The 16,699-nt window shown below is 35.3% G+C and overlaps 1 protein-coding gene across 1 annotated transcript in view; it reads left to right on the plus strand.

Moving 5' to 3' along the window:
* The first annotated feature begins 1,366 nt into the window (after nucleotides 1-1,366).
* slc25a43 (solute carrier family 25 member 43) overlaps nucleotides 1,367-16,699 on the plus strand; it is a 41,084-nt gene continuing 25,751 nt past the window's right edge. Inside the window, exons 1-3 of the mRNA XM_061930208.1 lie at nucleotides 1,367-1,681; nucleotides 6,450-6,691; nucleotides 6,754-6,926. Of these exons, the coding sequence (XP_061786192.1) occupies nucleotides 1,410-1,681; nucleotides 6,450-6,691; nucleotides 6,754-6,926 (687 nt within the window). The 5' untranslated portion in view covers nucleotides 1,367-1,409. The remainder of the gene's footprint in view (nucleotides 1,682-6,449; nucleotides 6,692-6,753; nucleotides 6,927-16,699) is intronic.

Genomic DNA, 16,699 nt, shown 5'->3' on the forward strand with positions numbered 1-16,699 from the left:
GTTTTTTGTTTTTTTTTATTTAAAAAAAAAAATCACATTAAACAAAAATAAAATATATTGTACAAAATAACTTAAAAACAAAAACTGCTATTAGCTTTAATTAAAAAAAAAACACACAAAAAGCTAAGATTTCTGACCATAAAGTCCTCCAAAAAATAGTTTTTATGTGTTTTATTTAGAGGATTAATAAAGTGTATCCATCTATCCAGTGTTCAATAACATATTCTCAACTTTAGTGTCTTAAAATTACATTTTTTAAATATTTTTTTTAACTTTGTTAATATTATGAATTTATTCTTGTAAAAGTTTTACTTTTTTATAATTATTATTATTCATAATATATAAGTCATAATTTTAATGATATATATTGTTTTCTCTTCAGTGTGTCCCTAATACTAACTCCTTAAGTATCACATAATAATACTGTAAATGACTGGATATTATAATATTACCACTCTAATTAGATGTTTTTTGTTTTTTTTAATTTAAAAAAAAAATCACATTAAACAAAAATAAAATCAATTGTACAAAATAACTTAAAAACAAAAACTGCTATTAGCTCTAATTAAAAAAAACACACAAAAAGCTAAGATTTCTGACCACAAAGTCCTCCAAAAAATAGTTTTTATGTGTTTTATTTAGAGGATTAATAAAGTGTATCCATCTATCCTGTGTTCAATAACATATTCTCAACTTTAGTGTCTTAAAATTACATTTTTTAAATATTTTTTTAACTTTGTTAATATTATGAATTTATTCTTGCAAAAGTTTTACTTTTTTATAATTATTATTATTCATAATATATAAGTCATAATTCTAATGGTATATTTTTTTTTCTCTTCTGTGTGTCCCTAATACTAACTCCTTAAGTATCACATACTAATACTGTAAATGACTGGATATTATAATATTACCACTCTAATTAGATGTTTTTGTTTTTTTAAATAAATTAAAAAAAATCACATTAAACAAAAATAAAATCAATTGCACAAAATAACTTAAAAGCAAAAACTGCTATTAGCTCTAATTAAAATAAAATAAAAACCACAAAAAGCTAAGATTTCTGACCGCAAAGTCCTCCAAAAAATAGTTTTTATGTGTTTTTTTTAGAGGATTAATAAAGTGTATATATCATATAACATATTCTCTGAGTTTGTGAACAATGTACAGATATATACAATATATTCAAACAACACAACAAAACACATTTGTCAAAATAAACAAAGACGAGAACTAAAAATGTGTATTTCGTTATCATCATTATTGATCCGATACGGGTACCACACTTGATATCGTCACGGTCGATATTGTATCGATCCGCCCCGCCCCGTGACGTGTCACTTTTAAAGTGCCGCTGGCAGTGGAAACAAGCAGGACGCGTCTCATCTTCCTCCACAAATAGATGTCGGATGGCCACCGTGAAGAAAGACAACAGACTGACGCGATCCCAGAGCTTCTTGTGCGTGGGGTTCGCGGGCGTGGCGAGCAAGAGCGTGACTTCCCCTCTGGAGGTGGTGAAGATTAAAAGTCAGGTGGGAACTTTTCACTGCAAAAAGGGCTTTTGGCAAACTTTCGCCCTCGTCTACCGCCATGAGGGACTCAAAGGCTTCTGGAAGGGAAACCTGGCTTCTTGCCTGCGGTTGTTTCCTTACACCGCCGTGCACCTGGCAACTTATAAGAAGTAAGTCAACACAAATCTTCATGTTTGATCGCACTTTATTTGGATGACACATCAGCCGCTAGCTTCGGTGACGTCATACTCACTAAAGTGTTCGCGTGTCGCGAACAAATTGACAACAACTACAACTTTATCATCGTATTGATTCGCATTAACCAGAATATTTAATAAACTTTGTGTTTATGTAGCTAAAATGCTCTGGTTTGTCGTAAAAAGTGTGTTTTGTAGATGATTATGCACTTCCGGTTTCAGTGTCCTGTATATTTTTCCAGCCAATCAGGTGACTTTATTTTCTCAGCCGACGTTTAAACTAAGCAGACGCAAATGTTGACAACAACTTTATCATCGTAATGATTCGAATTAACCAGAATACTTAATAAACTTTGTATTTATGTAGCTAAATTGCTGCAGTGTGTCGTAAAAAGTGTGTTTTGTAGATGGTTATGCACTTCCGGTATTTTTCCAGCCAATCAAGTGACTTTATTTTCTCAGCCGACGTTTAAACAACGCAGGCGCAATGTTAACAACACCTTTATCATCATATTGATTCAAATTAAACAGAATATTTAATACATTTTGTGTTTGCATAGCTAAAATGCTCCAGTCTGTCGCAAAAAGTGTGTTTTGTAGAAAATAAAGTTGATTTGATTTGATGGTTATGCACTTCCGGTATTTTTCCAGCCAATCGGGTGACTGTATTTTCTCAGCCGACGTTTAAACTACGCATGCGCAAATGTTGACAACAACTTTACATCGTAATGATTCGAATTAACTAGAATCCTTTAATAAACTTTGTATTTATGTAGCTAAAGGGCTCCATACTGTCGTAAAAAGTGTGTTTTGTAGAGGATTATGCACTTCCGGTTTCAGTGTCCTATGTATTTTTCCAGCCAATCAGGTGACTTTATTTTCTCAGCCGACGTTTAAACTACGCATGCGCACATTTTGACAACTTTATCACCGTAATGATTCGAATGAACCAAAATACTTAATAAGCTTTGTGTTTATGTAGCTAAAATGCTCCAGTCTGTCGTAAAAAGTGTATTTTTTCCAGCCAATCAGTGACTTTATCTTCTCAGCCGACGTTTAAACTACAAATGCGCAAATGTTGACAACAACTTTATCATCGTAATGATTCGCATTGACCAGAATATTTAATAAACTTTGTATTTTTGTAGCTAAAATGCTCCAGTCTGTCGTAAAAAGTGTGTTTTATAGATGGTTATGCACTTCCTGTTTCAGTGTCCTGTGTATTTTTTCCAGCCAATCAGGTGACTCTATTTTCTCAGCCGACGTTTAAACAACGCAGGCGCAATCTTGCCAATAACTTTATCAATCTTAATTATTCGCATTAACCAGAATACTTCATAAACTTTGTGTTTATGTAGCTAAAATGCTCCAGTCTGTCGTAAAAAGTGTGTTTTGTAGTTGATTATGCACTTCCGGTTTCAGTGTCCTGTGTATTTTTCCAGCCAATTAGGTGACTTTATTTTTCCAGCCGACGTTTAAAACAGCGCGGGGCACAATGTAGCCCCGGGGTTTGCCTTGCAGGTGTTTTTAATTGCGCTCAAATCGCTTAGTTTTCAATTCGGGTGTTGTTTCGCGATAGCTTCGGCTCTTTTTGACAAATAAAACTTATCAATACGTTCGAATCGTCTAACAGAGCGTTGTTAAGTGTCTTTTCCGAGTTGAAGTTGGAGATGGTGTTGCCTGCCAGATCGCACTCTGGGTGAAACAAAAGTCGGCTTGTTGGGTTACATTAGGTCAAATGAACGTGAGCGTTGAATAAACACTGGCATACATTATAATGAACACCGATGAAAAGGTGGGAACTCTTAATAAATGATTTAAAGATACAGTATGTCGTTTATTAACACTATTTAATTTAATTGTTCTTGATGCTGAACATTGCACCATAAACACTACAAAAACAAAGTACTTCCATGTCCATCCATCCATCCATTTTTTACCGCTTGTCCCTTTCGGGGTCGCTGGAACCTATGTCAGGTGCATGTCATAGTCCAATAAAAAGAAAAGCATAATACTGACGAAAGCAAACTGACAAAGCAGCCAACTTTCTCAGTTTTTTTTAATTGTATGTATTTTTTTATTTTTGTTTATTGGATTTTCGACATATACAGCCCAGAAATACAATTAAACACATGTCTGTTTTACTTTTTAAATGATATCTCAATTCTGCTGCTGGAAGGAAATACATTTATTTATCCATCTATCCATCTATCCATCTATACTTCCATCCGAAATGTTATTTATCTATCCATCCATGTGAAATGTTATTTATCTATCCATCCATCCGAAATGTTATTTATCTATCCATCCATCCGAAATGTTATTTATCTATCCATCCATCCGAAATGTTATTTATCTATCCATCCATCCGAAATGTTATTTATCTATCATCCATCTGAAATGTTATTTATCTATCCATCCATCCGAAATGTTATTTATCTATCCATCCATCCATCTGAAATGTTATTTATCCATCCAAAATGTTATTTATCTATCCATCCATCCGAAATGTTATTTATCTATCCATCCATCCGAAATGTTATTTATCTATCCATCCATCCGAAATGTTATTTATCTATCATCCATCTGAAATGTTATTTATCTATCCATCCATCCGAAATGTTATTTATCTATCCACCCATCCATCCGAAATGTTATTTATCTATCCATCCATCTAAAATGTTATTTATCTATCCATCCATCCGAAATGTTATTTATCTATCCATCCATCCGAAATGTTATTTATCTATCCATCCATCCGAAATGTTATTTATCCATCCATCCATCCATCTGAAATGTTATTTATCCACCCATCCATCCGAAATGTTATTTATCTATTCATCCATCTAAAATGTTATTTATCTATCCATCCATCCAAAATGTTATTTATCTATCCATCCATCCGAAATGTTATTTATCTATCCATCCATCCGAAATGTTATTTATCCATCCATCCATCCGAAATGTTATTTATCTATCCATCCATCCGAAATGTTATTTATCTATCCATCCATCCGAAATGTTATTTATCTATCATCCATCTGAAATGTTATTTATCTATCCATCCATCCGAAATGTTATTTATCCATCCATCCATCCGAAATGTTATTTATCTATCCATCCATCCGAAATGTTATTTATCTATCCATCCATCCGAAATGTTATTTATCTATCATCCATCTGAAATGTTATTTATCTATCCATCCATCCGAAATGTTATTTATCCATCCATCCATCCATCTGAAATGTTATTTATCCATCCATCCGAAATGTTATTTATCTATCCATCCATCCGAAATGTTATTTATCTATTCATCCATCTAAAATGTTATTTATCTATCCATCCATCCGAAATGTTATTTATCCATCCATCCATCCATCTGAAATGTTATTTATCCATCCATCCATCCGAAATGTTATTTATCTATCCATCCATCCGAAATGTTATTTATCCATCCATCCATCCATCTGAAATGTTATTTATCCATCCATCCATCCGAAATGTTATTTATCTATCCATCCATCCGAAATGTTATTTATCTATTCATCCATCTAAAATGTTATTTATCTATCCATCCATCCGAAATGTTATTTATCCATCCATCCATCCATCTGAAATGTTATTTATCCTTCCATCCATCCGAAATGTTATTTATCTATCCATCCATCCGAAATGTTATTTATCCATCCATCCATCCATCTGAAATGTTATTTATCCATCCATCCATCCGAAATGTTATTTATCTATCCATCCATCCGAAATGTTATTTATCTATTCATCCATCTAAAATGTTATTTATCTATCCATCCATCCGAAATGTTATTTATCCATCCATCCATCCATCTGAAATGTTATTTATCCATCCATCCATCCGAAATGTTATTTATCTATCCATCCATCCGAAATGTTATTTATCTATTCATCCATCTAAAATGTTATTTATCTATCCATCCATCCGAAATGTTATTTATCTATCCATCCATCCGAAATGTTATTTATCTATCATCCATTTGAAATGTTATTTATCTATCCATCCATCCGAAATGTTATTTATCTATCCATCCATCCATCTGAAATGTTATTTATCCATCCAAAATGTTATTTATCTATCCATCCATTCGAAATGTTATTTATCTATCCATCTATGTCAAATGTTATTTATTTTTGTTATTCCCTCAAAAAGTAGCCTACACAAATCATACATAAAATAACAAATAATAAACTAGAGACAAGTCAAATAGGTACAGGCAAATATTGACATGAAGCCACAGACAACTGCCCAACACGGTGCAGCAATACACAAAATCAGACAAAAGGCTCATCAATTATCTACCTTTCAATCAGGGTTAAATTTGAGATCCGTCTCTTTTACGTATTTTAATGAAACCACCCCAGACTTCCTGCAACCCCACAGAACAACCGGGACTACTTTTAAGTCTGTGCGCTGTAGAACGAGTAAAACATCAACACTGTTTTTAAAATCATGTGCATTTTGAGGTTAAGTTTACAAGAAATGAATAAAACCACAACAATGTAATGTTATCGGGGGGGAAAAGTAAGCCTCAAAACATCACAACTTTCTGAAGAAGCTGCTGCTAATTCAAGTATTTTAGACTTCAACAATCACAAAAAAAAAGCCTGCAAAATCCCAAAAGAATAGAAAAATGATTTTCAACACCGCCTAGAAAGTAAGTACTGTACAAAGATCACGAATGAGTGTTTTCTGCGCCCTGCGTGCAGGATAGTGCACATTCACATGGACGAAGTGGGCTTCATCTCCCAGGCGAGGGCCATGGTGGCGGGAGGTGTCGCCGGCGTGGCGGCCGCCTTGGTCACGTACCCCCTGGAGGTGGCCGAGACCAGGCTGATGGTGCAGAACGGCCGCCAGCCCACATACGTGGGGGTTCTGCACACCATGTCCAAGGTCCAGCGCGCTGAAGGGCTGCCGGCTCTCTACAGGGGCTTCTCCCTCACGGTCCTGGGTACGCCACACTCCACCCTGCAGCGTCTGCAACCTTCTCACGCCGCGCCGTTTTGTTTCCAGGCGCCTTCCCTTTCTCCCTGGGCTGCTACGTCATCTACATGAACGTAGACAAGCTGTGGCAGGAGCATCCTTCTCGCTTCTCACCTCTCCAGAACTTTCTGAACGGCTGTCTGGCAGCAGGCGTGGCCCAAACGCTCTCCTACCCTTTTGAGACCGTGAAGCGCAAAATGCAAGTAAGCACTTTGGCACATCTCTTTGTTCAGGCATCGCAACGTTAACGTTAACACCAAGGAAGGAAGAGATTACCTTTTAAATCAGTGTTTATTTCTCCTCAGTTTTCAACGCCCACTAGAGGAAAAGTCACTTTAAATTACAAAGAAAAAAAATTGTATTTTTAGCCTAATATTCAGATGATTTATTTTATTTAAAAGAGCTATGAAAATCGATTTTTTTTTTTTTTTTTTTAATATATTTTTTTTATTAAAGTGTAGTTTGACAAGGTTCTTATGTTATGTGTTAAAAGTGTAAAATTACAGCTTTAGCATCTTAAAATTACTTTAAAAAATATATATATTTTAAGATGTAATGATTATTTATTCAAGTAATAATATTTATTCTTGTAAGCTTTTTACTTTTTTTCATAGAAAATTTATTTTATTTAAAAGAGCTATGAAAATCAATTTTTTAAAATATATTTTTTATTAAAGTGTAGTTTGAGAAGGTTCTTATTTTATGCGTTAAAAGTGTAAAATTACAGCTTTAGCATCTTAAAATTAAATTAAAAAATATATATATTTTAAGATGTAATGGTTATTTATTTAAGTAATAATATTTGTTCTTGTAAACTTTTTACTTTTTTTCATAGAAAATTTATTTTATTTAAAAGAGCTATGAAAATATATTTTTTTAAATATATTTTTTATTAAAGTGTAGTTTGAGAAGGTTCTTATTTTATGCGTTAAAAGTGTAAAATTACAGCTTTAGCATCTTAAAATTAAATTAAAAAATATATATATTTTAAGATTTAATGATTATTTATTTAAGTAATAATATTTATTCTTGTAAACTTTTTACTTTTTTTCATGGAAAATGTATTTTATTTAAAAGAGCTATGAAAATCGATTTTATTTTTAAAATATATTTTTTTATTAAAGTGTAATTTGAAAAGGTTCTGATTGTATGCGTTAAAAGTGTAAAATTACAGCTTTAGTATCTTAAAATTACTTTTTTATAAAAAAATATTTTAAGATGTAATGATTATTTATTCAAGTAATAATATTTATTCTTGTAAACTTTTTACTTTTTTTCATGGAAAATGTTCTTTTATTTAAAAGAGCTATGAAAATCGATTTTTTTATTAAAGTGTAGTTTGACAAGGTTCTTAATTTATGCGTTAAAAGTGTAAAATTACAGCTTTAGCATCTTAAAATTAATTTGAAAAAATATATATTTTAATGATTATTTATTCAAGTAATAATATTTATTCTTGTAAACTTTTTACTTTTTTTTCATGGAATTTATTTAACTTTTTAGTTGTATTATGTAATGTCTAACCTAATTTCTAAGTCATAATTCTGACAATATATATTTTTGGTCCCTAATACTAACTCCTTAAGTATCGCGTAATAATACTGGAAATGACTGGTTATTATAATATTACAACTTTTTAAAAAAATAATATTTTTTTTACCTTTAATCAAAACAAATCCTCTTGATTAAATCTATTTAGTATTTATTTTTGATGCATTCTTGTTTAATGATGTAATATATAACACAATAAGTGGTCATATTTTACACTTTAAATTGATGATGCAGTAATTGCTAATATGTTGCAAAATAATAATAAATAAATGTATTATTCATATTTGATTGTATGGGAATAGAAACAAAATGATATTAATCCATGCTGTATTTTTTTGTATAAAATTAATATTAACTTTCCAGCTTTTAAATCAAAATTGAACGTTCACATGTATTAGCATGTGTGAGCCACAAGGGGGCAGTGTGGGTCTGACCAGTGCTAGAATATTCCCAGTCCTTGTATGAAGGATGTACAGTAAAGGTTGTTTGTAGTCTACAAAAAACATTCCCTGGCATTGTTTATATATATTTATTTATTTATTTATTTATTATTATTATCTTCTGCCAGGGCCTTAAACAGCAGCTGGGCATGTGAATGCAACACCAGCTCTTGACAAAATGTCCAAATATAGCCAGCTGTCATGATTCGCTTCCATATTTTACTAATTGTTCAACCTTATAGCATCAAACTGAATGATATTTGAAGATTTGGGCACATGTAAGATCATATCTGCACAGACAGAATATAATCACAGAATAGGACAGTGCATGTTTTAAACGCCTCAGTCACTTTTAAATTGAGGTTAAAAATAGCTTAAGGGCGGCAAAGCTCTTTGTGAAATGTGAAACCGTCACATGACAGTCAGGCGGGACATGTGTGCTTAATAAAAAAGCTGCGTAGGACTTTCTCCACACAGCAATTGTACAGTATAATGTAATCATGTACAAACCCCGTTTCTATATGAGTTGGGAAATTGTGTTAGATGTAAATATAAACGGAATACAATGATTTGCAAATCCTTTTCAACCCATATTCAATTTAATACAAGATATTTGATGTTCAAACTCATAAATTTTATTTTTTTTTGCAAATAATAATTAACTTAGAATTTCATGGCTGCAACACGTGCCAAAGTAGTTGGGAAAGGGCATGTTCACCACTGTGTTACATGGCCTTTCCTTTTAACAACACTCAGTAAATTCTTGTTTTATGTAGAGCTTCAGTCGTTCAACAGTCCGGGGTCTCCGCTGTCGTATTTTACGCTTCATAATGCGCCACACATTTTCGATGCAAGACAGGTCTGGACTGCAGGCGGGCCAGGAAAGTACCCGCACTCTTTTTTTTTTTACGAAGCCACGCTGTTGTAACACGTGCTGAATGTGGCTTGGTGTTGTCTCGCTGAAATAAGCAGGGGCGTCCATGAAAAAGACGGCGCTTAGATGGCAGCATATGTTGTTCCAAAACCTGTATGTACCTTTCAGCATTAATGGTGCCTTCACAGATGTGTAAGTTACCCATGCCTTGGGCACTAATGCACCCCCATACCATCACAGATGCTGGCTTTTCAACTTTGCGTCGATAACAGTCTGGACGGTTCGCTTCCCCTTTTGTCCGGATGACACGATGTCGAATATTTCCAAAAACAATTTGAAATGTGGACTCGTCAGACCACAGAACACTTTTCCACTTTGCATGAGTCCATCTTAGATGATCTCGGGCCCAGAGAAGCCGGCAGCGTTTCTGGATGTTGTTGATAAATGGCTTTCGCTTTGCATAGTAGAGCTTTAACTTTCACTTACAGATGTAGCGACGAACGGTATTTAGCGACAGTGGTTTTCTGAAGTGTTCCTGGGCCCATGTGGTGATATCCTTTAGAGATTGATGTCGGTTTTTGAAACAGTGCCGTCTGATGGATCGAAGGTCACGGTCATTTAATGTTGGTTTCCGGCCATGCCGCTTACGTGGAGTGATTTCTCCAGATTCTCTGAACATTTTGATGATATTATGGACCGTAGATGTTGAAATCCCTACATTTCTTGCAATTGCGCTTTGAGAAACGTTGTTCTTAAACCGTTTGACTATTTGCTCACGCAGTTGTGGACAAAGGGGTGTACCTCGCCCCATCCTTTCTTGTGAAAGACTGAGTATATTTTGGGAAGCTGTTTTTATACCCAATCATGGCACCCACCTGTTCCCAATTAGCCTGCACACCTGTGGGATGTTCCAAATAAGTGTTTGATGAGCATTCCTCAACTTTATCAGTATTTATTGCCACCTTTCCCAACTTCTTTGTCACGTGTTGCTGGCATCAAATTCTAAAGTTAATGATTATTTGCAAAAATCAGTTTGAACATCAAATATGTTGTCTTTGTAGCATATTCAACTGAATATGGGTTGAAAAGGATTTGCAAATAATTGTATTCCGTTTATATTTACATCTAACACAATTTCCCAACTCATATGGAAACGGGGTTTGTAGAAAGACTGCTTGTTAATATTCCTGTGTATTGTATCTTCTGTATCAGCGGCGTTCAAATATCTAATAAAAATTAAAAAGCTAAGAGTATTATCGCAGCTATTGTGGAGACACAATTTGGGTCATGACCATAAATTACACCTTCATGTGAGAACAGCACATCATGTATATATATGACCCAATCCAAACAACCAGTCCCACTCACGGTGTAAAAAAGTAACACAAAAAGTCAACACACATGGTCACGCATCACACAACCTACTCATTCAACTTTGTGGATGTTATAAAAAATGTCCAACGTCAAAAACCCATAATTCAAAATTACACCCATTTATACCCCCTACAATTCATGATGGGAAAATGCAAAACAGTCTCTCCACATGTATCCATGATTCGCTCATTTTAGCTTCTTGATGTTTCCGATTGATTACAAAACTTTAAGGAAGTATATATATACAAACCCCGTTTCCATATGAGTTGGGAAATTGTGTTAGATGTAAATATAAACGGAATACAATGATTTGCAAATCCTTTTCAACCCATATTCAGTTGAATATGCTACAAAGACAACATATTTAAAGTTCAAACTGATAAAAAAAATTTTTTTGCAAATAATCATTAACTTTAGAATTTGATGCCAGCAACACGTGACAAAGAAGTTGGGAAAGGTGGCAATAAATACTGATAAAGTTGAGGAATGCTCATCAAACACTTATTTGGAACATCCCACAGGTGAACAAGCAAATTGGGAACAGGTGGGTGCCATGATTTGGTATAAAAGTAGATTCCATGAAATGCTCAGTCATTCACAAACAAGGATGGGGCGAGGGTCACCACTTTGTCAACAAATGCGTTAGCAAATTGTTGAACAGTTTAAGAAAAACCTTTCTAAATCAGCTATTGCAAGGAATTTAGGGATTTCACCATCTACGGTCCGTAATATCATCAAAGGGTTCAGAGAATCTGGAGAAATCACTGCACGTAAGCAGCTAAGCCCGTGACCTTCGATCCCTCAGGCTGTACTGCATCAACAAGTGACATCAGTGTGTAAAGGATATCACCACATGGGCTCAGGATCACTTCAGAAACCCATTGTCAGTAACTACAGTTGGTTGCTACATCTGTAAGTGCAAGTTAAAACTCTTCTATGCAAGGCGAAAACCGTTTATCAACAACACCCAGAAACGTCGTAGGCTTCGCTGGGCCTGATCTCATCTAAGATGAACTGATACAAAGTGGAAAAGTGTTCTGTGGTCTGACGAGTCCACATTTCAAATTGTTTTTGGAAACTGTGGAAGTCGTGTCCTCCGGAACAAAGAGGAAAAGAACCATCCGGATTGTTCAAAGTTGAAAAGCCAGCATGTGTGATGGTATGGGGGTGTATTAGTGCCCAAGACATAAGTAACTTACACATCTGTGAAGGCGCCATCAATGCTGAAAGGTACATACAGGTTTTGGAGCAACATATGTTGCCATCCAAGTAACGTTACCATGGACACCCCTGCTTATTTCAGTAAGACAATGCCAAGCCACGTGTTACATCAACGTGGCTTCATAGTAAAAGAGTGCAGGTACTAGACTGGCCTACCTGTAGTCCAGACCTGTCTCCCATTGAAAATGTGTGGCGCATTATGAAGCCTAAAATACCACAACGGAGACCCCGGACTGTTGAACAACTTAAGCTGTACATCAAGCAAGAATGGGAAAGAATTCCACCTGAGAAGCTTAAAAAATGTGTCTCCTCAGTTCCCAAACGTTTACTGAGGGTTGTTAAAAGGAAAGGCCATGTAACACAGTGGTGAACATGCCCTTTCCCAACTACTTTGGCACGTGTTGCAGCCATGAAATTCTAAGTTAATTATTTCCAAAAAAAACCAAAGTTTATGAGTTTGAACATCAAATATGTTGTCTTTGTAGTGCATTCAATTGAATATGGGTTGAAAAGGATTTGCAAATCATTGTATTCCGTTTATATTTACATCTAACACAATTTCCCAACTCATATAGAAACAGGGTTTGTGTATATATATATATATATATATATATATATATATATATATATATATATATATATATAACACACAGAGTATACGGATGTAACGTAAACGTTAGAATGATAAACCGGGGGTAAAATTCCAGACGGTTAGTAAAACGTCACTCATTAATGCATTTTAGGCAACACTGCTTACTTCCTGGAAACGCCGTTCGGCTTGAGAAAACATGGCACAAAGCAACTACACGGACCTTGCTCCAGGAGACCTCTCATAAAAACATGGAATTTCTACAGACGACAATGAATGACGAATTGAATAAATGATTCCTTAAAATAAGTACAACTCTTTACAGAATCTTTTCTAACAGAAGTCGTAAAAATAAGGACGATGTCTGTATTAAGATCGACAACAGGATTATTAAAAGAGCGCAACATGCAAAAATCTTAGGTGTTTATATTGATACATTTTTCAATTTTAAAAAACTGACAGCAAAACTATGTAAATATGTTTGCTTGTCTTATGAAGTAAGACACTCTGCCTCTGGAATCACTCCGAATCCTGTTTCAATCCTTGTTTGAAGCACATGTAAATCCCTGCAATGTCACCTGGTCTAACACTTACTAATTTACATTGATAAATGACAAGTCCTCCAAAAGAAAGTACCGTATTTTTTGGACCATAGGGCGCACCGGATTATAAGGCGCATTAAAGGAGTCATATTATTATTAATTTTTTCTAAATGTAAAAGACTTCCTTGTGGTCTACATAACATGTGATGGTGGTTCTTTGCTCAAAATGTTGCATAAACGATGTTTTACACATCATCTTCAAGGCAGCGTCTTTTCCCCGTCATCTTTGTTGTAGCGGTGTAGCGTGCAAGGACGGGAGTGGAAGAAGAAAAAAGATGGCGCTAATTGTTTTAATGACATTCAGACTTTACTTCAATCTCCTCATCTGTGGCAACAACAACAGGTCCTGTGAAAAACCATCCGACCAGAACTCTCTAATAACTAAAGTTCCTTGGGTGAATAATGTAAACTCACTACACCGGTATGTTTTAGTTCTTTCATGGTGAGTTTACTGACAGATATAAGTAAGAACTTCACACTACTTTATATTAAAAAATGGCAACAGTGGAGGATGAATGTCCCATAACAAGAAGATAGAGAAAAAGAAGAAGCTTATCGACTACGGTGTCGGCACAGACTACAAAGGCGGACTCGCGCACATTTTCATGACTTATGCAGATCCCAAATACAGATCAGCAGGTACCAGAAAGTAAGAAAAGTTGCTTTTGCATAATTTTGAGAAACAAAACTCCAGATAATATGTCCTACCTTATACACACACCATAATAATACTCCTATGTTAAAGCACAGTACAATCCATCAAGTGGTGTGGCTTCATAGTTTACCAAAGTCCTACTAAAAACATTTTGACAGACTTTTGAGCGCCGTGTGTAATGTCCTATATTTTCAATGGAACATTCAAAGTTTTGATGTTGTTTACTGCCATCATATTGCAGTCTGCACGTATCTCTTATGTGTGACTGCCATCTACTGGTCACACTTATTACATTATGTACCAAATAAAATTGCTTCGAGGTCGGTAAGCACAACCAGAATTAGTCCGTACATTAGGCGCACCGGGTTTTTGAGAAAATGAAAGGACTCTAAGTGCGCCTTATATTCCGGAAACTACGGTAATAGGAGTCATAACATGCTCACACTTTAATGCCATCTCAAATCCTCTCTTTTACAAGATGAAGCTTCTGAAACTCACGGAGAGTAACTTTTTCCATAACGCATGCACGACGTATAATGTGGTATATGAGCTAAATGATCATTCCTATGGCCTCTTCCACACGTAACACCAGATGAAAACACTGGCTAAAGAGCAAATGGCGTAAACTCCAAGGCATGACTTTTAGTGGAAAGGCCCAAATATCTGGAGTAGGGATGTCCCGATCCGATATTTGGATCGGATCGGCTGCCGATATTTGCCAAAAATTGCTGGAAAATGCCAATCCAGATCCAGTTTTAAAAAAAACTCTGGTCCGTGTTTTCCAACGCACCGATTTAAATAATACATTCCACTTTTCTGCTGCTCCCTAATTTCCGTTCCGCATTTTCCAGCACACCTTCAACACATCCACAGGTCTGTGGATTCTCACACAGTTGCTTTTAGCTGCTGGCATTACACGACAGGCTCTTCTCACTCTTTCCTGTGTCTCCCTCTCACAGACAGCAAGTGCACCTTCTTACACACGTCACATACTCTCACGACATACGTCACATACTGTCACGTCATACGTCACATACGTATACGTCCTCCCCGAGCAGAGAGGTAGCAGCATGGCTAACGTTAGCTGTGATGCTAGCGCAGCCGTGCGAGCAACGCTCCCTCTAAGGTGCGCGCTTGTGCAATTGCGCACTGTTTAAGCGTCCTCTGCGCTTCGCAAATCTATGCCACGCACAAAACCTAATAAAAAAATAAGCGCATAACAATTTTCGACACACGGACACGACAGAGAAAACAGTTTTCGTCATCATTGTTCAAATATTGTGACATCTGTCGAGACGCTTATCTCAATTCGGTGCCACACGTCCACACCATCAAAATGCAGAGGCAAAAAGTTCCACATCAACACCGTATGAAAAAATTAGTGATTTTTTTAGTTATGATTTCCTTCTCTGCATGAAAGTTTGAAAGTAGCATATATTAATGCAGTATGAAGAAGAATGTTTTAATGTAGACATGCAAGCCTTGAAAGAAAATTTTGAAAATCAAGACTACATTTCCTGCAAATGGGTGCATTTCTACCCTATATTTTAACTTTAGATTTATTCTCACATCAAACTCTTTTGGCTGTCTTTTTGACACTTACATCCGGCGCCCCCCTCCACACCCTGGATTATAAATAATGTAAATAATTCAATGTGATTATCTTGTGTGATGACTGTATTATGATGATAGTATATATCTGATAGTATAAATCTGTATCATGAATCAATTGGACCCCGACTTAAACAAGTTGAAAAACTTACTGGGGTGTTACCATTTAGTGGTCAATTGTACGGAATATGTACTTCACTGTGCAACCTACTAATAAAAGTCTCAATCAATCAATCAAAACACATAGAATCATCATACTGCTGTGATTATATGCATCAAGTGTTCATTCAAGGCTAAGGCAAAATATCGAGATACATATCGTGTATCGCAATATGGCCTTAAAATATCGCAATATTAAAAAAAGGCCATATCGCCCAGCCCTAGTTCAATGATGCCATTTCTGTTTGTCATGTATAATTTTGTCTATTTTGTGTTTATCCTTGAATAAACAGGTCAGTTTCTTGTTACCAACCATTGTGTATTATTCAAACTCCCCTAATTCAGCTGGCTAGTTGTTATCAAGAGTACTAAAACCCTTTTCAACATGATTCTGACAACTAAGTAGGCTAAATAACTTTAAACTTTAATACATGCTCGGATAGGCCAGTATCAGTCAGTATCGGTATCGGATCGGAAATGCAAAAACAATATCGGTATCGGATCGGAAGTGCAAAAACCTGGATCGGGACATCCCTAATCTGGAGTCAACTTGACACACAATCTATACTTCATTGAGAACGTGTCAAACACCTTTTGAAAGATGAATTATGGCTACATTATAGCACACCGTGGTGGAAAAACAATAGCAATCATACAAAGCAAGAAATGCATTAATGTTTGTTTATTGTAGCATGAATTATTTAACGTCTGTTATTGTAGCGTGCATACTGAAATATAGATTATTGGCCAATTACAAGACGACCAACTACCAGAAAATGAATTCAAGAGTACAAATTGAAAGTGTGAGGATGTATGAAATGATTTAGGAAAGGGTTTAGGACACAAGTGTCAAACTCAAGGCCCGCCTGGAAGTAATGTGTTGAAATACCTTATATTTTC

The sequence above is a fragment of the Nerophis lumbriciformis genome, linkage group LG36 (genome assembly GCF_033978685.3).
Source record: "Nerophis lumbriciformis linkage group LG36, RoL_Nlum_v2.1, whole genome shotgun sequence".
NCBI lineage: Eukaryota > Metazoa > Chordata > Actinopteri > Syngnathiformes > Syngnathidae > Nerophis > Nerophis lumbriciformis.